Raw genomic sequence first — 27,500 nt, 5'->3', positions numbered from 1 at the left:
GCTTTAGTTTCTGTTCATGGATTCACACAGAGCAATACTAGTCTGGAGCAGTGGTGGGAGTAGCACCAGTGGCTGGTGGTGTTCTAGGGCTTTGTGCTGATGACTGTCTGGCAAACGCTGCGAGCCTATACAGACCAAGCAATGAGTGGCTAACACATCAACAGTTGTAGGCATCAACAACAACTGTGTAGTCTCTAGAGCACTGCCTCTTGGATCAGATTGGATCCGAGGGGCCTCATGCTTTGGACAGATTAGATTACGTTCCTTCCCCAACGTTTGATTCATATCGGCTTATACGGAATGAGTTCAGAGAAATTAGTGAGTTGTTGGGTCAGGGAGATAAATGCGTCTGCGTCAGCGAGTCCCTACAGGAATCCCATGTCCTCACAAGTAACCCTCCGTGGTTTGGAGACAGCTCTGGGGTCACACTATAGGAGTAGGAAGAGGCTGACCATAGTGAATAAAAGACTCTGACTTGTGGTTAATTAGGCTACTGCAAATTGGTATTACGTGCAATGTTATTGCATGATGTGCAGTAGTGTTGCTTTAATAACTATTTTTTAAGAAGGCAGGCACTTCCTTTAAAAAAAAAAACCCTAAATCACAGGAAACTTGTGACTTGTAATCGGTAGGATCAAAATGACCCTCTCTTGGTGTAAAGGTGCTGCTGCGTCTGATCAGCTTTTTCCATAGGAGTGCCCCTGCAGATGTTGGGGCCTTTTGCTTCTCTTCTGTGAAATATCAGCACTCTCAAGGAATGTATACCTTTTTATTAATAATCTTAACTGTTTATGGATTAATTTAATCTTTTTTTTTTTTTTTGCATTCTACCTTTGTATAAATGATGCCTCACCTTAATGTATAATTTGTGGAGTATAGTTGCAATACATAAAATAATTTGTTCAACTATATCTTCCTTTTAAAAATCATTTTTAGAGTAATAAATATGTAATGCATCATTAAAGGCCTGGCTTGTGATCTATGTGAGATAAAAGAAAATTGTATCCCAAATCACAACTTGTGGGTTTGTTTTTGTTTGACTGTAATGCTTATTTAGGACTGTATTTTGGGCACCAGCGCATGGCGTAAAGTTCGTTATTCACCCGCGCGAAGTTTAATTCGGTATTTTGCACGTTTATTTTTTAAACATTGCGCCCAGGTGTGTGGCAATTAACAACCTAGGGAAGGGACTAGGGGACTATCATACACCACCTAAACATGGTCAGAAGTCAATGGCGAGTTGTTCATATGCTATTTTAAGAGAGCATGTCAACAGTCATATTGGCAGGTGCATGCACCATCCTTCTATCATTCATGAACGCACACCAGCGCACGATTACAATGGGAAACATAATTAGAATAAAGATATTACGAAATACTGTACATCTCATGATGAGTAGTTATTCACCATCATTTGCAAATTGGTAATGACGGTTAAAAGTGATTAGGGGAGAGGCGAGAGACAGTATGGAGCACAGCTGAAGACGCACTGTCACGAGATATAAGCAACTCCTCTGCAGGATAAATGTTGTTTTATTCAGTCATTTGAACAACATTAGGGTAAGTGTTGCTTTTTCCAGCCTATGTTTTCGGTGGTAACCCATTGTCAGTCAATAGTGAAAGTAACTGCATATAACTGTCTTGTCGTTGACTGACTCCTTGGTGAAGTTAGTTTCACTTTGCCAATGAGTTAAAATAATAGACGAGTGCAAATGCGTGAATGCTATGCTAGGTTTTATCAAAGCATGGTTTAAGAATAACTGTTCCATACGGTCTCTCAAGCAGCCTCCTTCAAATGCGCCATTGAATGCCAAAATACCGATGCATTTATTTGACATATCGCGCTTTGCGCCGGTAAAGGGAATGACATATGTCATTCTCATTGGTTTAAAATGATGTTACGCCAAAAACACCCATATGACTGATTAAAAAACCTAGGAACACCTTGTTGCGCCATGCGCTCCACGTTTGATAACGAAACCCCTCCCAATGTGAACTGGACATCCTACTAAATTTGAATAGACTTTTGACGAGGGACGATGCACTTTAGAATATCATGATTGGGCCCTAAATGTCAGTCATATCATTTCATATCACTATTGTGTGAATTCACAAAGCATATAGTTGCCTGTCAAGTAAATATACCAGAGCAAAACCCAGGGAATATACTGGTAAAATTGTGTAAACTGCATATAGTTTTGGATAAAAGTTTCCTAAATTACTATTAAAATGTCAACAATACAATCAATTAATATATAATTTTCCAATGCTTTAATGCCAGCCAGAGTAGCACTGCAGCTGCCTGGGTGCTCTAGCTGTTGGCTGCAGCAACTCGAGCTAGGTAGCGTCTGATTTTTTTTTACCGACAGTACTCTGTGACCTTTTTTTTTTTTACAGGATACTCCAAACTTTAAGGCACAATTTTTGTTGGATTCACCACAATGATTATGAGGCCAGAGATGGTTCAAATAAAACTTTATTGACTTTGCTCCCAGCTGTCAAAGAGGCATGCAGATACAGAATTTTGAATCAAAATTTCTATGTGTGAGTGGGAGAGGATTTTTGTGTGTCTTTTCTTACAAAACTACGTGCACTTTTAAATAATCAACTCTGCTGCGTACAAACCACAAAAATACCAGTTTTACATTATCAAATACTGCACATAGAAAACATTTACAAAGCACAAGTATAAAATTACAGCTCCCTTCTTATACGTGTGAGTTGCTTGTATGATTTACATATGCATCAACATATGCCCTCTCGGCTTGCCAATGCCTTCGTTATGCAATAAGGGCAGGAGGAGAAAAAAAATTGCTCTTCCAAAGGAGTGTTGATTGACAAAAGATGGATATAGGTCATATGAAAACATTCATTTCCGGAGCCTTACAACGTGCGCCTGTGCTTCAGATGAGGAGGCCTGAAAGCAAAGTACTTTTGGCTTCTCCCATCATCTAACCTAATCAACACAATTCTGCTCAATACAAAGTGGCTATACTTTCACAATAGTTGTTTTTGTGTCTTAGCACTTGCCCCTTGCTGTAATTAAATTTTGTTTAAACATCAATTTGGCCACTCAACTGCTTGTGCTGTTCTGATAACAATTACAGAAGGACAATAAGTATGCTGATGACTATTTTGGACTTGGGAATGTAGTTTTACAAAGAAAAAAAACCCATCACAATGGTGCTACAGGAAAGACAGACATGGGCTGTTCTTTCAAAGGATGTATTTCATTTGTTTGTTCGTTTTTTCAAGCTATTGGGTCAAGTCTCATTTTCAAAGTTTTTCCGAAACCTTGCATGCTTTCAGCAAATTGTCTTGTTACAACAAACAAAAACAGCTTTATAATCTTTTTAATTCTTCAAGTAGTGCAAAAGTAAACTAATACAAAAGATGAGGTATTCTGTGGCCAGAAAACCCTTCTTGAAGAGGAAGCCATCTTTAAAGAGCCAGGGTTAATCAGGTTCACTCAAGTTATTGCAAGGAAAAGGATTTAGCCAGAGTTAGTAAGTCTGATTGCATGCTACAATGAATTCCTGGTCCAAGTTCTCACAATGCTTCAAAAAAGTTCCCATTATTATACTGTAATATCAGCTGAATACATCAATTTTGTCAAGACCATAAAATAGCAGTGTTCGTAAAATAACCATGCAAAAAGTTTCAATTTAACTACAAATGTGTAGCCTAAGTCTGGCAGCAATACAATCAATCAATATATAATTTTCCAATGCTTTAATGCCAGCCACATCTTAGATTAAAATACAAATTCTTAAATGGGGTGCAAAATCTTACTATCATTAGCAAGGCTCTTTAACAAAGGTAGGTTGGTAAATACAAACATCTGAGAAAAAAGGGCAGCTCGCCCCACAACATTAGGGTTTCAATAGCATTACCCAAAACAATAAGACATACGTTTTAACCAAAATCAAGTGAAATGATTCATTAATACATTCATAATATCTCAGCAAATACTAACTTACAATAGTTGAAGAGAAGAGTTTTGTTTTCGTTTTAAATCTTTCGAACATGTGCTCGTGCTGCTACAATAAAAATTACATCTCATAAATAAAGTAAGGCAACTTACTTCACAAGCCCTCATTGAATGAATTCCAAGGCAGAATTCAACCCAGCAACTGTCGTTGAACCAGTCTCCGACAAATCATCTCCCCACACTTTACAAAAATAAAATAAAATCTCAAATATACCATAGTTTTAAATATATTGATAATACCTGGTCAGAGGTGAGACCATATAAACAACTCGACAGATACATCTCCACAACAAGAAACATTTGAAAAGTCATAGAATTTCCAAAATAGCGGTCAAAGCAGGGACCAACAGATCAGCCAATCGACTGTTGAAGTTTTGTCAGGGTTTTTAACGGCAGCCACTCAATAAGCCTCTATGGCAAGCCCCCACCTCCCCCTTTCCTTCCATCTATCAGTACAGCAGCATTCTGAAAAGCAAGCCAGCAGGGCAAGCAATACAAGAAAAGCACAATTCAGGTCAGTCTGATTGTCCACCATCATAATTCCTTTACTTGTGTGTGTGTGCATTTAAAAACCTGCCTTTTGAGGACCCCACCATCATATTCCTCTATTTGTGTATGTGCACATGGAAACCTGCTTGACCAGGACCAAATTTCTACACATGGAAACCTGCTTTACGAGGACAAAATTTCTACACATGTGCTACTGTGCTCATCCTCTAGATGGCAGCCAGATACACAGGAGTCGTAATCATAACCAAGTCAACAGACAAACCCATTCAGCTTTACCTACATATGCAATAAACACAGCAATATATTATTAATTCCTTGCAAGTTGTCTTTAAAAACAGTAGCAGGTATATGTTATATACATACATCTCAATAAATAATGTGGCGGGGTAGTGGGGAAAATAATTCCACAGTCAGGCCGTTGTCATCAACTACTCCAGACTAACCTTTTGTTATTTTCGAAAAGAATTATCAGCTCAACCAAACGTTTCTTCCCTATAAGACATCAGTCCATCCAAAGAAGAAAGACACTGTGAACAACACAGAGTGTACGTAATGCTGTTTGTGAGCGCTCAATGGGTTTCTGCAGTGTCCTGAAATAGACCTCTTTTACCAAAAGGTTCTTGAGAACAGGACATTTCAGGCAAATGTCCTTGAAGAGCCTATTTGTGCCCAAAGAAAACAACGACAACAAAATCCTCTTTGTGAAACAACTGTGTCTGTGTGCGTGAGAGAGTAACTGCCTCAGGCACTGCCGAAGCTCTCTCATTTATCACCTTACATTTACTCATTTACACTTTAATCCAAAGCGAATTATTATGTCAATTATCTTACAAGGGCCAACCCCAGAGCAAGTGGTTAAGTGTCTTGCTCAAGGGCACAACGGTGGAAGCCGAGAATTGAACCCACAACTTTTTCAGGCTACTGCATGCCAGCCAACCTCCTTAGCCACTACACTACCACCGCCCTGTCCTCTACCCTACCCCACCCCACCCCACCCCCACCCCACCCCACCCCACTCCACTCCACTGTGCCACAGACAATAAACCCAATCCATCCCAATCATTTGATGTGGGTGAAGGCCAAGGCTCACTACATCTCCACTCCATCTCCTTCCCACCACCGGAGGACATGGCCCAACGATCTGCCCAAACAGGCTCCACCATTCAAACCCCTGGAACTCCACTCCACCTGAGGGGTGTACTCCGAAACAAGGTTACTGGCTCAACCAGGTTTACTTCAGGACCAACCGCTGATCTCGAAACAACACGTCACAATATCTGTTACCCGGGCTGGCCCGTCACCTTGTTTTGTAGTACAGCCCTTTGCCTGCCCCACCTGATCAACACACACTGCCAAACTGCAGTCCCAGGGGGACAGTGCTGGACCAAACCGACCCCTGAACCAAAACTAGTGGACAGATCGTGGAGGACCAAAGAGGAGCCTGAACCACATGGGGCAAACTAGCGTCAAGAAAATACAAATCATAAGAGATGATGAGCCATTCTGCTTCGGTTGAGTTCGGTTTGGTTGAGAGTTGGCCCACTTCCTTGTTCAGCAACTGTGCTAATAATTAGCCAATTATATATATATATATATATATATATATATATATATATATAAGATATATTCAACCATACATATACCTAACATACAGGACCATATACAATGCCATATGCAGAGTAGACACTGCACAGCTCTCTGTGAGGCTTCACACAGAAAAGTAAATTGGCTTTTATCTAGCAGTGGGGTTTTTTTTGTCCACTTCCATTTTAGATGGGATTTCAGCATATAATACATCTGATTGGATTCCTCTGGAGGGAATATTCAAAGGACTGAAAAGTCTGGGTTCAGATACAGTTCATGCATTCACTCCATCATGCTGTAATAGCACTCAATACAAATCTGCAGTAAAGAGAACGAGGGCACTCCACCAACCAGAATGGAGACACAAACATTCTCAAGTATACGAAAATCACACTGATAAAGCTCATAGTCATGTCACAGTCCTGTATACCATGGACAAAAACATTCAGCTGCAAAGTTATTCAGTTATTTTGTCTCTCAATACATTTTAATACAATTTCTCTTTTTCTTTTGACTAAATAATGCAACTCATTTTTATGCTCTTATCATCCACATACATAAGTCTGTCAGTGGTCACGAAGGCGCTACTCACAATATTGTGCAAGTATGAAAAAAATAGATATATATCATCTATATATATATATATACTGCCAATATACCCCTCATCTCACTATTGTACAAACACATGTCGACATGGAAGTGCCTTTTGGGGCACAAGGGAGACTACATCAAATTGTCTCAATACAAAGGCGTTAACTAATCACTGACATTAAATAAAAGTTATCTTTCATGGTGAACTAGCCCAACTGATGCACTGTTGCCATAGAGATAGCTCTAAATTTTGAGATCACTCGGAGGCCTTTGCCAACCCACCTATATCCCATAATGTATCAGGAAAAGGAGGAAGAATCTTTTGGTTCTGATTAAATTCAGGCCTTCGACCTGGTGCAGACACCCAAACTTTCCACCTCTCACGATTTTGGGGAGATAACACAGAGAAATCCATCATTAGCAGCTCAGTGACATTTAAGATGATAATAATTCATACAAGTACAGAGTTAATAAATCCAATCTTTTTTTTTCAAAAAATAAAGAAAAGTCCTCTTTAAATATCATTTGGAAGTTTTTTTTCTAAAGACCAAAATCAGAGAATGATGAGAGAGAATACAAAGGCTAAGTAAATACGAATGCACATCAGCTCAGTAGATGCTTAGTCAATGAATATCATCATTTGACTCCATTGTAACTCCACCGTAAACTAAAGAGTACTCAGAAGTCATTGTATATCTTCAAATCATAACTAAAACACTAGACCTGTTATAAGTTCCATAACCACAAGGGATTGTGGTCTTTCAAACCCCCAAAAAGAATACATTTGACATGTCTTACTAACTCTGATGGGTGATGTGGGTGAAAGCAGACTCACAGCTACTTTTTGAGCCAGTGCAGTTAAAAGCTTAAAGGTTCATTATGAGAACAAGGAAATAGTCCATTGTCAATATAAACAGGGACAAAAACACGTCTTTGAAACAAATACGGATACTCCAGAAGTATCCGAAATCCCTTTTGACGAAGCAGGTGTTCCGTCCCCAGTTTATGTACAGAAAATAACTGGACAACAGGAATCATAATAACATTTTCAAAACACACTCTATAAATAACCAGAAAAAGTGCATTGGTGTAGTCTAAACTCACCAAATAAAAACTATTTGAATTTACAGATTGACACTGACTTACTACAGATACGTACTAATACCACATATTGATAATCATGAGCAAAATTAGGAGAGTATACCAGAAATGAAGCTCAGGTCAAGCGGAGAGGAGATGTACATGCATTAAGGTCGGTTAACAGGATGCTGTTCAGGTAGAAAGACGATGTCCAAATCCTCAGACTGGAATGGTCAAAATCATTTAAAAAAGAAAAAAAAAAAATAGTCTGGACCAAAGCAGCGGACCAGAAGACCATAGAACTGTGCAGGAGAACTGTTAAATCACAATCACTATGGTGACAAATAAAATGACAAGATCTAAATAAACAAACATATTGACAACTCTGATAGTCCATGTTATGTCATGTTAGGTCATCTTTCTCCTTAATACTCATCAGGGTCTTTTCAATGGGGCAACACTAAGCCGTGGTTGACGTCCTGGAGCAGGGGCCATCTAAAGGTTCTCTGGACATCAAACTCTGGATCTGCAGATATCCCTTATGTTTCAGTGAGGCCTTGGCATGTCCGATTGGTTTACCTGGCTGGTAAAGCTGGTTAGTATGGTCATGATGATGATGATGATGATGACGACGCACTGTCTCTCAAATGGGTGGCAGCTGATGGATGACAGACAGTTCAGAGTTACAAAACAAGTTGCCCTGGTGGCTTGGAAACGTGCCATGGCGATGGAGTGACCAGGATGAATGACCACAGTCAAAACGAGGATGGATAAAACAGTAATTTCATTTTGATTTCATCTGGAGGTGGTCCTGCTCCCAAAACTAGACTACATGTACCGTAATGTCCAGTGGTGCACTCTGGAGAGACTGTTTCCAGTCATGTGGTGCCAACTTGTGTCCCATAAATATTACACACACAGACCACAACGAAAGAGATAGAGAGAGTGAAATATCTCACACAAGTTCATGTTACCCAGGATTGGGCACAGAGGATAGTTCCCTAAAGGGGATTTTGTTGTTATTGTTGTTGTTTTTTAGGGCTGGCACATTTTGTTTACAGACTCTAGGGGACAGCTGTGGACCCACAGTGTCTCGGGCCAGGAGGTGAGAGGGTACTAGTGTGGGAGCTGGTCCAGTGGGGGGGGGGGTCGATTCCTGGACTTGGAGAGACAGTCCTGCAATGGGTGACCTAAGCTGAGAAGTAAACTCCAGTGGAAGGAGGAAGGACTCTACCATGGAGCCAGGGTGGTATTTTCTGGAGCTGGTGTTCCATTGTGTTGGCTGAGCCACTGTTTCCCATGTTGGCATTCCCATGTGCCAGGAGGGTGGCTGAGCTGGTTGAAGACCACTGCTTGAAACGGTCCTTACTGCACAGAGGGACCTTTTGGACACTTTGATATTTCTGTGTCACTCCTTCTCATGGTTCCCAGACAAGACAGTGCTCAACTTCAGCAAAATAAATCAAATACCATCTCTAGTCTATAATGGCAAGCTAAAAAAAAACAGCACTTTTTGAAAACATTTTCTTTTTATGTTAACAGAGGTTGCAAGAAAAAAAACGTGCAGAATGCAGTTAGAATATATATAGGATCACAAATATCGTAAGTTATCTATCTACACATTGAGAAGCTCCGTGTTGGGAAAGGTCACATGTTTCGCTACTTCACATAAAAGCCTTTATGCACTGTTCTGAACACAACCTTTCAGTTTTTGAGAGCCCTGACGTTCATTGGTGCAGCTAACCATGACACTTAGGATTGACTGTTAAAACTTGTCTTCTCTTTTTTGCATCTCATCTAACTATGCTACATATCAATACTTCAACACGGACAAAGTTATTATTATTACCATAATCATCATTGTTATTATTATTAAATAATAATAATCATGACAATCATCATAATAATAATCATAATAATAATACATAGCTTTGGTTTTAAAAATAAACTTCTTATGGGATTTGGCATAGAGAGGTTAAAGACTGGCATCAGAATGACCCTGGGGTGACCCTGGGAAAGAAGTACCTTAAAAATCGATGAGTGCCCTTTCATATTTGTGTGTGTGTGTGTGTATGTGTGTGTGTGGAGGACGGTGCCATGCGGGGGAGGTAAAGGTGGGTGCTGCTACATTTTGATCCCCCCCAGAGATAAATGGCATCAGTATGTGTGTGTGTGTGTGCGTGCATTGTTTTGCTTCTTTGACAGGACAGTTAATGATGGGACAGGGTTTAGATGCTACAGTAGACCATTAGTGATAGGATTTATATTCTATCTTCACTGAATGTGAACATGAATGTGTTTGTGTGTGTGTGAGAGAGAGAGAAAGAGTGTGTGTGTATGTTTGTATCTGTTTGTATGTGTTGTTTTGTGCCAGAATGTGCAACAAAGTATACTTGACAGAATTAATGTGCATCTTAACTGTATGCATTTATGTGTGTGTGTGTGTATGTGTGTGTGTGTGTGTGTGTGGTGTATGTGTTCATAATGGTATGTGGGGCCACATGTGAGGTTATACTGTATGTGCTGGCAAGGCAAACACACTGGTCTGCGTGTGTGTATGTATATGTGTATGTGGCCTTATTACATTTAGGTGAGTATAACTGGGGTTTTGGGGGTAAACTTCATACATCGCACTGTACTGGGCTTGCAGCATCTTCTAGTTTAGTAGAAGGCATTTGGGAGGGGGGGCAGGGTTTGGGCAAAGGGCATATTGGTCAGGGCATGGATGAGCCATTGGGCCAGGGCCAGGGCATGCGTGTGTGTGTGTGTGTGTTAGTTTGGTGTGTGTGTGTTTGGTGTGTGTGTGTTGGTGGGGGTGGGGGGCAGGGCAGACAGGTGGGGTGCAGGACTGGGAGGACTGGGGGTCAGCGGGGGTCAGCGGGCCGATGCTGGGGTCAGCCAGGGAGGAGGTGGGGAACAGCTTGTACCAGCCGCTCACCATGGACGACAGGTCCAGGTCCTCCAACATGATCTGCGCCATTCCCATGAAGCACTTGGTGTCCATGCGGCCGTAATCACCCCACACGATCACCTGGGGTGTGGAGGAGGGAGAACGAGAGAGAGAGAGAGAGAAGGAGAGGGGGATATATAGAGAGAGGGATAGAGAAAGAGAAGGAGATAGTAAGATTGTGAAAAATCCACACTAACACTGCACATTGAACACTGTATTTAAAACAAACTACATGTACTGCAAAAACAGTCATAAAATAGTCACCAATAATCTTTTTGCAGAAGTTGTAGGAATGTGTTTGGATGGCAGTTTCACAATTGGTTTCACAATTATTTTATTTTTTTTAATCAGAAAACAACACAACAGATATCAAAGTATCCGACCAACCCCCAGCCCAGTCCCCTCATCTGTGGCTGAGTAATGTCCTGCGTTTTAGCGCTTTGGGTGTCTGTTGTTGTTTATTGTTATTGTCCTGCGTTGTAGCGCTTTGGGTGTCTGTTGTTGTTTGTTGTTATTGTCCTGCGATTTAGCGCTTTGGATGTCTGTTGTTTGTTTGTTGTTATTGTTCTCACCTGTAAGACCTTCCCCTGCGGACTCTCGTCGAAGAGCAGGGACTGCTGGAAGGAGGGGTCCAGTGACTTCTTGATCACTCTCGTCTTCTTCTTGGCCAGGCACGCTCCGTTCTCCAGCACATACACCTTCACGTACGTCGCTGATGGACACCACACACAAGGTCACACAAGGTCACACAAGGTCACTATACAGTGTTAACACAGCGTTCATCTTATGCTTCTCAGTTAATAACTGGTACACTTCAGTTCAACAATATTATTGTTATTTGTTATGCCCATTTTGGGAAAATGTGGTGTATTTTTATAACTAAGTATAACTAAGTATAAGTATAATATTTAAAAAATCTTTAGTCTTCAAATGCTCTCTAATCCTAAGTATCATGGAGATGGGAAACTGTGTGAACTAAAACAAGGCTCCTCACTGGGAATGTTCTTTGAGCCGGGTTTCGGGGTCAGGCCACGAGCCTGATTGATCTCGACCTCCAGCTGACCTTCTCTGTCCACCACACCAACATGGACATCACCTGCAGGATGAGAGACACCAAGAATCAATTTGAGAAAAGCTACTCCAACACAAAAACACACACACACACACACTTGGAAATTCTGCAATAGCTTAACTGGTAGAAAACACCACCACAGCCGGACAATAGCAGGCAGAGATGAGGCACTTAATGTCAGATGAGAGAAAGTGTGAATTTTACAAAGAATGACTGAAAGCTGGAACTGAAGAAGTTCACATCCACAGATTTCCTAAGCACCTCATCATTATTTTTTAAGACACAAGGTCTATGTCTTTTGTCTCAATAAATTGTGTAATTTAAGTTTACAGAAATGTTTGAGTGAGGTCAGGCTTTGTGCTAAAAACACTTTAGCAGTTAAACTTTACTACCAGTAAAAAGAAAATCTACTAGCTGCGACTTTCTTCAGTTAATTTGCTGTGCGCTGCATTGGACAATAATGCTGGAGAAGGTGAGCACAGAAAACAGTCTTTGTGTTACAAGTGCTGATCACTAGGTGGTGCAAGAGAGCTAAAAAAAACATTGACAGATACGGCATAGCCCACTGTTTGTCTGAAGCCTCATTGCTCTTCATTATAATTACAAAGCATCTGTTCATGGTTGAACAAGCGTACATCTTTCTCTGAAACACTTGCAACCTCATTATCATATACCCATAGTGCATCTGGAACTTAGCGCCCCAGTGGCCTCATTTGTGGTCGATATTGATTCCCTCATTTTATGTCACTTTCACTGGCTACTTTAAACAGACACCTACTCACCCATGGGAGGTGTGGCTAACGTTTGCCGTCCCACAATCTGGGCAGGGCCAAGGCCGTCCAGGAAGTCGCTGAACTGAGACTCTGGGCCCAGGCGAGTGGGGGGAAAGATGAACCTGCAGGAGAGAGAGAGAGAAAGAGAGAGAGGGAGAGAGGATGAGAGAGAAAGAGGGAGAGGGAGAGAGAGAAAGAGGGAGAGGGAAAGAGAGGGAGAGAGAGAGAAAACAGAGGGAGGGAAGGATAGGGGGAGAGAGAGAGAAAGAACAAAGTAAGAAACGACAGACCATGATATGAGGTGGTTTTCACAGCATATTGACTGCTATGGGGCTCTGCTGCTCTGCTGTCCAGAGGTCCTGTCGGAGGTTAAGTGAGAGGAATGAGGAGCGGTAACTGCATCTTTATAGACTGCTATAAATCTCCTTCATTACAGCTCATCACCAGACAGTTTTAGGACCAGATCAGTCACCCAAAATGCCATGCGTTTCTGCTCTTAAAACACACCGAATAAATGGGACTCAATTTAAAGGTGACAACTTATCAGTGAACGCAGAACACATTGCAGATTGCAGTCTATGGATGCAGCTCCACAGGTTGAGTAGAGGCCTGTGGCTAGTTTGAGAGTACTGTGCATCACCAAGGTGGGTCCTACACACTGGTGCTGGTTGATACATTGGTAGCTGTTGTTTCCTCCTTTACAGTAAAGCACTTTGGGTACCTAAAAAATGGCTATATACTGTAAATGTAATGTGTTGCTATTGTTGCTGCTGTTGTTAAGACAGTTGATTGGTTGTTCAGTGTTGGGACGGCTTCTGATTGGCCGACTCACGTTCCGTCAGAGCTGTTGCTGTTGGTGCTGCCGTCAGTGGACTCCTTGCTGCCCTGCCGGTGACACGGTTACGCATTTCCACGGCGATGCCAGTCTCCGTGCTCCGTCTGATCGTGCTGCGCAGTTTCTTCGTCCCGCCATCTGTAACACACACACACACACACACACACACACACATGTACACGAGAGAGAGATATGGAAAGTGTAAGTAAAACAGCATTGTTAACGTTATAATAACAATATATTCAATACATACAGTATATGCGGTATACTCTGACTCACAGTGTATGAATACTGATATTTAGAGCGATCCTTTCTCTGGCCTAGAATGTATAAAATGACTTCTTCTCACCCACATAACCGATGTAGGTGGAGGCAGGTCATTTAAGGATACATCCACATACAGTATACTCCTCCATACCAGCTTCAACAAGAGAGAAATCTGACAGAAAAGCAGGATGAGTCTAGACAGTTCACCACCATGATCATAAGACACCATAAAAATGGCAGCAGGCAGTCCCACTTCACCTTTGAACAGCATCTTTAGCAGCCTTTCCAGAGCTGGGTTCCATTGTTTTCTCTCTCTCTCTCTCTCTCTCTCTCTCTCTCACACACACACACACACACACACACACACTGTCAGCACATTTGGGTGGTATTTTAAAAGAGGAGCATGCAAAATATATCTCTGCCCTTTCTGTGTTTTGTGGCCACAAAGGGAGAACAGCACAGATCGGCACCTACAGTACGCTCAAAATGCAAGCCATATATCCAGAAGCTGCATAAACACATGAACGCACACACACACACACACACACACACACACACACACACACACACACACACACACACACACACACACACACACACACACACACACACTGTGTTTAGCCAGAAGCACATCATTGTGGGAGTCCAGGCTGTTTTGGGGCAGTTTGCTGACTGCACCATAAGAGATGAAGGGGGGAGGGAGAGAAAGGAGAAAAGAGCAAGAGGATGAGAAGAGGATGAGAAAAAGAGGAGTGCGGGAGAGGGGCTGGGATTGCAGCTTTGCTGACACTGACAGAAGGAAAAGAAAAAGGAGGGAAGAGAAAAAGAGGAAGAGGAGGAGAAGGAGGAGAGGAGAGAGTTGGCCGGACACTGCTGGCCACTGCAGACCAAGAGGGACTTTAGAAGGAGGAGGCGTCACCGTCTCGCGTCAGCCAGAAGATGGCCTCCTGAAGGTGATGTAGCACACGCTGTTACAGAGAGCAATGGCTCCATAATCACCATGGGGATCAGACCCCTCCTAATCCCCAACACAGAACTGGGCAGGGCAGGGCAGGGCTAGCGGGCTGTCAGGCAGGCAAGGAGAGGGGTAGCCAGAGAGGGGGCTTACGGTCAGCCTCTGCCACTGCCCCCTCATGGGGCAGCGCACCAGGGGAAGACACGGCAGGACAGCGATGACCTGTACAGAGCGGACTCCACAGCGCTCATAGCGCCTGTCGAGCCACTGCTAGAGCCAAGAGACCCAACAGCACCTAGATCACTGGCCTTTTTACGAGCACCAGAGTTTTTTTTAGCACAAACACTGAGCATCCCACAGACAGAGGACTCTGAGACACACTTTGCAGAATTTGACCAAAAGTTTGCTGACTAACGGTATGGGTAAGACAATCTAATAAAGAAGAAACATTAAAACTATCAGGATAATACACTTCAGCATTTCATTACACTAAACAGTTACAAACTGCAAATGCACTAGAATTACCTGACCTGGACCAAACACATATTTCAGCAGGGAGTGTATAAAACTAGTGATTAGAGTGACTAATACCCTTGTACAACATTCAGCGCAGATTCCTGCCGCCAGCAGAAGGATTTAGTGTGTTTATAACTAAACAACACATAACGAGTATCAACACACACACACACACACAAAAACACAGAACAGGGGGGAAGAAACAAGAATGCAGAAGAGCTTCAAATAGACTATGGAGCGACTTCAAAGACATTCCCGACATGAATACTCTCAATGTCCTGGAAACATCAATAAAGCATGCTGCGGCGACGACGGGCGAGCGACTGAGCAAGCTCTTTAAATTGTCATGACGCTCAGCGCTGGGCTCTGCCGAAGAGCAAACACACACACCAGCCCGCTGTCTGCTGGAGTGAAGATGCGGAGAGATAAAACAGAGTGGAAGCGACTAGGCCAAGGATGCAACGGGTGCATGTGCAGAGTGGAAGACGGCACATACAGTACACACACACACACACACACACATGCACACCAAGATACATAACCAGACACATGCACTTATACACACCAAGACACAACTGCACAAACACATACACACACAAACAAACACAACACACACAAAAAAACTCTACTCTTTCGCACAAACGCACCGCTGCATACACACCCAGACACGCACACAGCCAGAAACGGATTCTGTACTGAGGAGTCTGAGGAGCTAAAGGTCACAGTGGCTTGTGATGATGCAATTGGAGGTAGTATTTTATAGGTAGGTATGTATTGACTTTTTGTTGAAAGTTGCAGCACTCCAGAGCTACACAGGGACCATGGTTCACCTTAAAACACTTCAGACGTCCATCCCACAGGCTTTTAGTATACTTCCACACTAAACTTCCACACCTCCACCACTAAAGCGCTCGAGCAAAGACCTAAGCTAAAATACTTTAAACTAGATGTACCGCATAGCGGTACAAAATATGACCGCCGCTCAGTCCTGTACATCCATTCCGTGAAAATAAATCATATAAATGAATTTGTCTCCATCTTCTACTCCATCCCCCACTCTTGAAACTTTTGTGTATGCTTGTTTGGAATGTGTGTTTGCGGGCCGCACACAAAGTAGCCTACTGGCGCTGAAAAGGTGAATAGAATTGTAGCACTTGCCAAAAAATTTGTAGCATTGTTATAAAACCTTTAAAATATCTAAGCAAACACAAGTAGGGCAGTTCATCACAGTCCATCCATTGCAACTGGACTGATGAAAGGTACACCTGTAGGCTACATTGTATTTGAGAAAATACAGCAGAAGGTAGCAGCATAATGTATTTATTTATTATTAAACAAAACAATCCCTGTCAATTCCATGCAGTTTTCAACAGCTATCAAGAAGAGAGGTCATGTCATTGATTTTTGTGAATCTTTCTTCTTCTACATATGCATAAGTTTAGTCATCTAGTTCATATGATATTCAGCTTTATTGTCAATGCACAAATTAAATACCAGTAGTCTAAAACAAAATGCCGTTTTACCCAGTGGTGCAAATAACTGACATGTCCAAAAGGGCCTTCATGAAATGCGTTGCTAGACTGTTCATACACATTTTAACGGGCCAAGTTGAAGAGCTACTGTCCGTTATTGTTTGTGCAAATAATATGCTGATTCATGTTCCCTTGCATTTTGCAACTATGAGGTCCATAGCTCAATCTTTTAAGAAATCGAAAGGAATCGCCCGGCAGATCAGGCTGAGTTCACCCAGCCTAGTCCATTGTAAACCGATAGAAATATTGTTTAATTTTGCAATTGAGATATCCACGCACTGCCCCCGACCCCCCTCCCGCGTGTTCGCCCCCGGTTTCAGAGCTATTCTAAATGCAAAATGCATAGAGGGAGTTATGACAAAACCGCGGACTGTTAACAAACTATAAGCTATATAAGTAGTAGGCCCTATGCTAGGCCTATTACACAACATAAATTGTCACTAGGCTATGCTGGCGACCCAAATAAAATCTCCTTTGGGAACCAATGGCTTACTTAATGGCGGACTTAAGCTGCCACCTCTTGGCGAAAAGTTAATAGTTTTGCATATCAGTAGTAAAGTCACGAGCTGTGTGAATCACGGAAAGCGACACTTCTAAATGGAACCCAACCCACTGTACAGTAGCTCAAGGTCTATGGCTAAAGCAGCCATAAAGCGTTATTGTTTGGATACTTCACACACACGTGTTTTTTAATCGCATAGACTACTACTACCAAGCTGGAATCAAAGCACATCGACTCCCCTCTCACACCCTAAACACGCGACTGAACAAAAAAAAAACGCCTCAGTCTCACGGTATAGCCATAGGCAAAACTGTATTGGACGGTGTAGCGTTGGTACTAAATCATCCATCGCCAAGAATGATTTTTGTAGCGTGCAACAAATATGTGTAGGTACAGCCCTGCCCTGGATACATCTCTCAACGTGCGCTCTAAAACATTTGGTTTAAATGGAGATGTAGTTCACGGGTGTGTTAATAAATCTACATTGCGAATCGTTTTTCGTTTTGACGAATCGTTTTTCGTTTTGATCTGTAACCCCCGTTTTTCGTTTTGACGAATCGTTTTTCGTTTTGATCTGTAACCCCCCCGCTTGACTGGACCCCCGAAAGGAGGGGTAGGGCAGACACAGTTTTCTGTGAATATCTCGAAAACCATAGGGTTTAGGACCATTTTTTTTTTGTATGTTGATCTCAAGGGGCCATGTCAACCCATTCCATAACCACTCATTTCATGTATAGCGCCACCTAGTTAAACACAAAAAAGTAAAAATGAGGTGTTGTAATTGAAGGTATCTGTGACCTAACATAGTCAAAACTGCACGAAATTGGAAGTGTATGATCATTATGACACCCTCTGTATGCACGCCAAGTTTTGTGGAATTCCGTTCATGGGGGGCCACACAATAAATTAATTTATGTTAGTATACCCCAACTGGCCTGTAGGTGGCCGGAGACAGTTTTCTGTGAATATCTCAAGAACCGTAGGGCCTAGGAGGTCCACCTTTTTTATGTATGTTGGTCTTAAGGGGGCATGTCAACCCATCCCATTACCACTTATTTCATGTATAGCGCCACCTAGTTAAAAATTAAAAAGCAAAAAATTGGTGTTTTCAGCACAATATCTCTGGCTGACAAGGTCAAAACTGCACAAAATTAAAAGTGTAGGATCATTATGACACCCTCCAAATGCATGCCAAGTTTTGTGTACTTTCGTTCATGGGGGCCTTACATAAAATAAATGTGTACATTTAGTGACGCATACCAACAAGGATTGTGTATTAACGAAACTTGGTGGGCATGTACCCCCACATGGATAGCATGGAACCGCTGGACTGGACCCCGCTGGACTGGACCCCCCGAAAGGAGGGTAGGGCAGACACAGTTCTCTGTGAATATCTTGAGAACTGTAGGGCCTAGGATGACCATTTTTTTCCGTATGTTTGCTTCCAGGGGTCATGTTAACCCATTTCATGTGCACACATGTGCACAAACAGATACACACACACACACACACATACATTCACAGTAATCATACGTATGACACATACTCACACAGTAGACATATGTACGCTTGCATGCACAGGCACATACGCAGGCACAAACACAAGCACGCACGCACACACACACACACACACACACTCACACACACACACACACACACACACACACACACACACACACACACACACACACACACACACACACACACACACACACACACACACACACATAACATAAACATAACACAAACAATCAAGAATTTCTCAGAATTATAAACAGGAGGTGGGGTTGTATAAAATGAATTTTACATGTGAAATCTATGAACTAATCATGTTTTGGTACTTGTTGTCTAGCAGATACCAGTGAGAATTAAGTGTGGATAATGCAATTTAGTGAGACAGTTAGAATCATATAGGCCTTTCAGCGTGATTTCTTTTTGTGGAAAAAATGTGCTGGACTGGGCGGCGGTCATATTTTGTACCGCTCTGCGGTACATCTAGTTATGATGAATATTTGGTTTTCCTTTAATCCTACTGAATTTGTAATTATGTATTGGCCGTTGTAATTGCCGATACTGATGGTATGTGCGTACCTGTGTGTGTGTGTGCGTGTGTATATGTGTGCACCACCATCTACAGGCCAATGAGTGCACTAAATGTACACATAACTTAAATTTTTAGACCCCCATGGATGAAATTCTATTTAAACTTGGCATACCCCCAGAGAATGTCAGGTTAATCATACACATAAAATTTGGTGCAGTTCTGAACATCTTAACTGAAGAGAGGGGCGATTAAAGCAGAATGATATTGCATTTTCATTTTTTACCGGGGGTGCAAATCACAAATGAGTGATTATGGGCTAGGTTGATGTGGGCCCTTGAGACCAACATACCATAAAAGATTCTTCATCCTCGGTGCCACGGTTCAGGTAGTTATTTAGGAAAAACTGCATTTTTTGGGTTTCGGGGGGCCCAGCGCGGTGGGGGAGTGGCCCCCGGGGACCAAACGAATTTTTCCGTAAAAGTCTAGTGGGGCTACATACCCACCAAATTTCATGTGCCCCGGTCGTTCGGTGTCCCGGGTATCGTTGACCAAAAATTCAGGAAGTAGATGACGGGAAAAAAAAAAAAAAACTTTGACAATCCCTATATGACCGCTTCGCTAGCTTCGCTAATAATGAAATAACTTTATTTATATAGCACATTTTTTCTCAGTCTATAGATTGGCTCAAGCTAAAGTGAGTCTGTGTGTGTATACTTAAGCTACACAAGTATGTGTGTGTGTGTGTGTGTGTGTGTGTGTTTGTGTGCATGTGTGTGTGTGTGTGTGTGTGTGTGTGTGTGTGTATCTGTGCCTAGGCGGCATGAGCTACCTAATACTGCCATACATTAAGGCCACTTTTTTCATCCTCTCTCTGCATGAAATAAATGCCTGTTTCCCAGCTGCACCATGGTGGTCTCTCTCTCTGTGTGTGTGTGTGTGTGTGTGTGTGTGTGTGTGTGTGTGTGTGTGTGTGTGAGAGTCTGTGTTTGTGAGTCTGTGTGTGTGTGTGTGTGTGTGTGTGTCCTGTGTGTGTCCTTGGAATCTTTTTTTCGTAATGCCACTTTAATGAGGGTCCGCTGGCCAAGTAGAGTGAAAGAATTACCTCCTCAGCGTCAACAAAACGACCTGACCACACTACATGCGTAAACACACAAACAGACAAGGACAACTACAAAACACACACACACACACACACACACACACACACACACACACACACACACACACACACACACTGTGTGTGTGTGTTCCCATGAGGGCTACTAAGCCACTAGAACCACATCCATCAATCCCTCTCTTTTCTCTTCTCCCCTCTTTCTCTCCCTCCCTCTGTCTCATCTCAACCCCACCTCTCCTCTCTCTCCATCCCTCCTGCCCCTCTAGGGGGTATATCAATATTTCTCTCTCTGAAGTTCTCCCTCCCTCCACTTCTCTATCTCACACACACTCTATCTATCTATCTATCTCTCCATGCCACCCCTCTCTCCCTCCCTCTCTGTTCCTGTTAAATGCCAGAGCAGCAGGAGCTGCTGTCCTGAGGGACACTTTGATGAAATATTAAAGGATGAGTGAGAAGGTGGAGGGATGGGGAAGGAAAGAGGGATAGAGGGAGATGGCAGAAAAACAGAGAGAGAGATGGAGAACCAGAGAGAAATAGAGAGATGGGAGAGAAAGGGAGGGAGAGAGAGAGGGAGAGAGATGGAGAGATAGAAAGAGATGTGAGAGAGAGAGAGAGAGAGAGTTTGAGCTCAGAAGGGCATGAGGTGTTAAATACCGGCTGGGCATGTGATGTCTCCCGAGGGTCAAAACAAAATCCCTCCCCTTTGAGATCGGGCTTCCAGATGTCAGCAGAGAGACATGCACACACAAACAATCCTGCACACTCAGAGAGACACATATAAACACACACTTATACACATACACTCACTCACATACACACACACATACACTCCCACATTACACGCACTCACACACACACATGCACATACACACAAACAAACAATCCTGCACACCCAGTGAATTCACACTCACACCAACATTTATTACGCACAAATACCCTCCCACCAACACAGGCCAACCCAGCACTCATATAAACATACTAACTCAGCCACAACAGCAAAAACACATTCACTCAAATACCCTGTCATTTCACTTGGGAGATTTTACCTGCTATTCACAATACTGCACCTGCACTGGAGACTGCACCTGCACTGGCACACAGATTAAAGTGTAACCCCTTGTGTGTGTGTGTGTGTGTGTGTGTGTGTGTTACCTGCATGTATTTTCCTCGAAAGCTGGAGTTGTGTATTTTTTCTAGGGTAGAAATGACACACTCATGCACGCACACACGCATGCATGCACACACACACACACACACACACACACACACACACACACACACACACACACACACACACACACACACACACACACAGCAGACATCACACCGTCTGGTATCTGTGGCAACAGCCCTATCACCGAAAGTGATATCGTGGGGAGCAGACATTTTAGACGAGCCGCTCCTAAAAATAGCACCTCATCGCCAAACAAGGCAGAACTAATCAATGCCAGATATTTTGGGGAGAGCCTCCCACGTAGAGTGGTCAGAGGCAGGACTCCTTGAGTTTGTCTTCAGGCAGGAAACGTTTACATAAGAAGATATGATCACAGCACATTGTGAAGCACACACACACACACACACACACACACACACACACACACACACACACACACACACACACACACACACACACTTTCAGTGAAACCATGTATGGTTATGTGTTATTAACAGGTATGTTGCACTCAGATTATGCCACTAAAACAACAGGTAAACAACACACACGACATATTTACCTCCTTCCTAAAGGTGCTGCTTCTCTCACACTTATACAGTAGATCTCCAAAATGCCAATGTGTGTGTGTGTGTGTGTGTGTGCCATATAGAGAGGGGGGAAGGACTCATTAGGACCTTCATCTCGGTATCTGACACCACAGACACACACACACAAACACACACACACACGCACACATCGAGCACAGCCCATCACCATGGCGATGAGCTCAGCTGATGAGAGGCAGAGGGATGGAGGGAGGGATAGAGGGCGTGGGTGAAAGAGAGAGAGGGGGGGTGAAGTTTGTGAGGAGAAAATGAGACAGAACAAACATGGACATGGAGGAGGACAGAGACAGATGACACACACATATCAGTGGAGAGAGAGAGAGGGAGGGGGAGAGAGACAAAGAGAGAGAGAGAGACAGAGATAGAGAGAGACACAGAGAGAGGGAAGTCCATAAAGAGACACAGAAGGAGGAAGAAACAAAAGGAGAGAAGACAGGAGAAGGAGAAAAGAGAGAGAGACAGAAACAGAGACGTCAGAAAAAGAAAGATAGGTAGACAGACAGACAGACACAGACAGACAGACAGACAGACATACAGACACAGACAGAGAGACAGACAGAAAAGAAAGTGTGCTAATAGAGTGAGGGAAAAAGGAGGAGAGAGAAGATGGAGGGAAGAAGAGAGGGATGGAGAGAAAGAGGGTAAGAGGAAGGGAAAGAGGAAGGGAGGTAAAGAGAGAGAGATGATGAGCAATGAGCACAATGGATGAGCGCTAGGGTGCACCATTTCTATTTTTAAGCCTGCAGTCAGGAGTCTCTGGCGAGTGACAGAGACAGAGAGAGAAAGATAGAGAGAGGAGAGAGAGGCAGAGGGAGAGAGAGGAGAGAGAGGGAGAGAGAGAAAAAGAAAAAAGACAGAGAGAGGGGGTGGGGGGAGATGATGCTTTCTCAGACGACACCCAGAGACCAACTATCACACCACACTGTCTCACACATGCCTGGTCAGCCACACCCACAGGCCAAACACACAATGACACAGACACAACACAGACACAACACACACACGCACACACACACACACACACACACACACATGCACGTTCAACACTGACAACATATGTAACACACACAGACACACACAAACCAACACGAAACAAACACACACTCCAAAACCCTGTCCTCAGTGCTCATACCAATCATTTGAAATCTCTTGATACAATAAAAACGTAAAAAACAAGGGGCAACTAGGGGCTCTTCAGTTGGCCCACTCAGAGAGAGAGGGAGATGGAGAGGAAGAGAGAAAGAGAGAGAGAGAGAGAGAGAGAGAGAAAGAGAGAGCTCTTTGTGTAGCTCAACCTCTCATTGTGTAATCTCTCTACCTCAGATGGAGGTGTTACTATACATGAGACATGAGTATTCTTAAAATGCCTCATTTATCCTTACCAGGAACCAGTACACCCATAGACTCCTCAAAAAGATACAGAGAACATGGCCAATAGCCTTCAGCACACTAGAGCTGATTATAGCCTATTCACTGACACTCAACAACAAGCCTACCCTGGGAAACCAGAGTTCTCGCAGAAGCATTTGCTCTCAGAGACTCTGGCAATGAGTAATGATGCACGTAACTTTTGCCCCATGCATCTCGGGGAACCAATCATATCTGTGTATCTGATATAGGCGGGCCAGAGGTGAGCTAAACAGATGACAGACGTAGTGTTATCCAATTGCGTCAAAGTCCAGAATCAGTCAGTTAACATTGATCGTATAGTGCAATTTGCGTGCAGTGAGATTTTCAAATGCGTGCTTGGTGCTGCCCCTCAATTTGGGTCATTACGTTATTCGTGGCCAGACCCTTAATCTTTCAGATTGGGTCTGGTCCTCCAGGCTACAACAAGCCAAGAGTTCAGTCTGAACTTATTACCACTGAATGGGCTTTTATAGAGAGCCATTTGTTGACATGCATGTGGTGACCATTGAAGCCTTAATAGTTGTGCTTCCATGAAGCAACAGTGGCAGAAGTGCTGGGAGAAAATGCAGGTCATGAGGAAGTCATTCAGATAACAAAAGACTCAACAAAAGTTTTGTATGAATGCAGTACTTTAAAATTACACACACGTACACGCACAACACACAGTTCAACCACAGGCGAGTGTGTGTGCTTCAGGCAATGAAATTCAGCTGAGGATAGATTTGTTCTCCAAAGCACAGAGTACACTGAGGACAACTCACTTGCAGAGGTATGCAGAGTCTATAGCATAATGGTTAATACATGACCAGGTTTAGATTATCAATACTTTCACTTCTTACTGCATTACTCCACTACAACTATAGTGTTACTCCAATACAACTATAGGCTATGGTATTGCGACAACTCTACTACAACTTTGGATCTAGTACACTATTCTACTTGGACTCTAGTGCACTATTCTATGACAACTCTGTGTCTAGTGCATTAACATTGTGCATTTGAATTTGAATCGGAATCTAGTGCACTATTCTATGACAACTCTACTACAACTGTTTGTCTAGTAGACTACTCTATGACATTGTGCATTTGAATTTGCTACTACAACTCTGTGTCTAGTGCAGCTCTGCAACTCTATGTCTGGTATCAAAGCTACTAAAACAACTCTACTACAACTCTTTGTCTGGTAGCTACTACAACTCTGTGTCTGGTGCAACTGTGCTACAACTCTGTGTCTAGTGCACTACTCTACTACAACTCTGTGTCTAGTGCACTACGCTACTACAACTCTGTGTCTAGTGCACTACGCTACTACAACTCTGTGTCTAGTGCACTACTCTACTACAACTCTGTGTCTAGTACAGTACTTTACGACAACTGCGTCAGTACTTCAGCTCTATAACAATTCCTTTCCAACTTGTGACTCCAGTCTCCAGTGCTCTATCCCAGCTCCCCTGACTCTAGGCCACTCCACGCTACTACTTCTCTGGGACTATGTTCCTCTGCTCCAGTTTCTCTTTGTCAAGTGAACACTTGTGGTCAGCACAGAGAACTAACCCCCCCCCCAAGAGTCATACTGTTGATGTGCTTTCTGTCCGCCCGTTCTTCCTCTTCTTTACTTCTAAGCTTTCTCTTTTCACCCTGTTTTATCTTTTGGATTTCTCTTGCTGTCATTCATATTTATCTCTCATTCATCCTCATGCTTTGTTTCTCTTTCTTTGTATCTTTGTAGTAATATCACTCCTATTGTTCCATCATCTCTGATACTCCTTCACTCTTTCCCCATTTTGCTCTCTCCATCTTTTCCTCCTGTACATTTAGTCTCATGTTCATTATTCCTATGCCTCCCTCTCTTTCTCCCCCTCTTCCACTCTCTCACACTCACTCCACCCGTTTCCATGGCAATATCGTCTGCATTGCACCAAGATTCCCCCCCCTGACATGCTCGGGAGCTGATCTCCCCTTCTCTCTCTTTCCCTTCATCTATCGCTCTCTCACTCCCCCTCTGTTTCCCTCATTCTCTCATGTTATCTCTTTTTTCTCCCCCCCTTCCTTCTCTTCATCTCAATTTTCTTTTTCTTTCTTCCCCTATCCCTCTTTCTTTATATTGCTCTCTCACTCCCCCTCACTTTACCTCATATTTTCTCACTTATCTCTCTCTTTCTGCCTTTCCTATTTCCCCCTTTTCTCCCTCCTCCTCTCTTGTGTCCCATTCTCTCTCTCTCTCTGCTTGTCTCAGTGTTCCTCCAGGGAGAATGTGTTCCTTTCTCTCCTCCTCTCTTATATCCCCCTTTCTTTCTCTCTCTCTCTCTGCTTGTCTCAGTGTTCCTACGGGATTACATGTTCTAGTGCATCACCTGTGCATGTAGCAGCTCTCCTCCACCTGGTTACAATCTGTTCTCCCCCCTCTAACATCTTGCTCTCCCTCTCCCATGTGCTCTCTCTCTCTCTCTCTCTCTCTCTCTCTCTCTCTCTTGTCATTGCTGTTTTACTTTATTCTGTTTCTCTCTTCCTCTCTTCACCTCTCTCTCTCTCTCGATATGTTCTATCTACCCTTTGTTGACGGACTCTCTCTGGCTCCCCTCCTCCAACTGGCTCTTTTCCTCTCTCTGTCAGAGAAGCGTATCAGACGTCTGCTGTCATTCACCTCTGAGAGTCTGTTGTCTGCTATTTCATTTGGAGAGCAGCGAAATCCCTTCCCATCACTTCTCTCTCAAGTGGCTGAAGTGCCATAGAGGCACAGTTCAACACATTAAGTACACCCACCTGCACACACACACACACACTCTCACACACTCACACATGCACGTACACACACACACACACAGATACAGACACACAGAGCCATACACACACACACACACACACACACACACACACACACACACACACACACACAGACACATTCCCATCATCCTGTCTCTTTCAATTCTTTTATTCACTCATGACACTCCATCGGCCTCCACTTCCTTGAGACGGGATTAAGAAATGAATCACTTCTCCTCACTTGAGCGGTGCACATCCAAGACTGCTCTCCTTCCCCCTGCCCAAAGTTGAGTGTGTGTGTGTGTGTGTGTGTGTGTGTGTGTGTGTGTGTGTGTGTGTGTGTGTGTGCTGCCCAACGTTAGATCCCCATTTGGCCAGACCCAGCTCTGCCCTAACAACATGGATTTGTTTCCAAACTTCTATATTTACACACTTCCTAGAATAAGCTTGCGTGGACACACAGCGGCTAAACAGTCCTCATATACCCCTATGCTGTCTGTCATGCACTGTCTATGTTGCCTGTCCCATGCGTCCTGTTGCGTGTCCTTTACCAGATCTGCTTTTTTGGAATTGCCTCTCAAGGAAAATAAAGTTTTATTTGAATTGAATTAAATGGAATTGCACTGAAGTGAAATCAAATTAAATGAATTTAACTTAATTGAATTGAATTGAATTGAATTGAATGAACTGAATTGAATGAACTGAATTGAACTGATGGAGCATCCACTAGTCAACCTTAGGTCCTCAATTCTGGAGCTGATGTCTGGGATAGCACTTCAGTTTCAATAGATTCTCTTTAACCTACTGCTGTTCTGGGCTATAATCCACCTCAGATGAACCTTGTTTTGGGATGAAACACATCTGCATGATGAATAATAAATGTCTGAAAGTGAGTAAATGTAGGAATCTGTGAACTCTTCGCCAGTGACACTCCCCGCAGATGAGTCTTATTCTGACTCATCTTCTCTCTCTCTCTCTCTCCTGTCTCTCTCTTCCTCCCTATTATTTGAGGCATGCCCGACTCAAGACTAAAATAACACAATTGCATAAGAGGGCTCTTTCAGCTGTACTGTGCTACGTGGTGTTGCGCGTAACTGAAGACAAAGACGCCACGGTGGGATACTCTCGCTCTCGCTGCTGCTGGTGAGGTTTCATGCCAGTGTTAATTAAAGAGGCTGGACTTTGGACTCTCTGGATGAGTAACAAGATCCTCAGAGGAGCGAAGT

The 27,500-nt window shown here is 43.1% G+C and overlaps 1 protein-coding gene across 1 annotated transcript in view; it reads right to left on the bottom strand.

The window, feature by feature from the left end:
* The window catches only part of LOC125284986 (regulating synaptic membrane exocytosis protein 3-like), a 69,519-nt gene that overhangs the window by 1,984 nt on the left and 40,035 nt on the right, over window positions 1–27,500 (bottom strand). The window contains 6 exon segments of the mRNA XM_048229168.1: window positions 10,606–10,787; window positions 11,279–11,418; window positions 11,701–11,802; window positions 12,561–12,673; window positions 13,384–13,444; window positions 13,447–13,524. Coding sequence (XP_048085125.1) covers window positions 10,606–10,787; window positions 11,279–11,418; window positions 11,701–11,802; window positions 12,561–12,673; window positions 13,384–13,444; window positions 13,447–13,524 — 676 coding nt within the window.

Source organism: Alosa alosa, chromosome 20 (genome assembly GCF_017589495.1).
Source record: "Alosa alosa isolate M-15738 ecotype Scorff River chromosome 20, AALO_Geno_1.1, whole genome shotgun sequence".
Lineage (NCBI taxonomy): Eukaryota > Metazoa > Chordata > Actinopteri > Clupeiformes > Clupeidae > Alosa > Alosa alosa.
The sequence above is the reverse complement of the archived record's forward strand: the minus strand, read 5'-3'. Positions and strand labels throughout refer to the sequence as shown.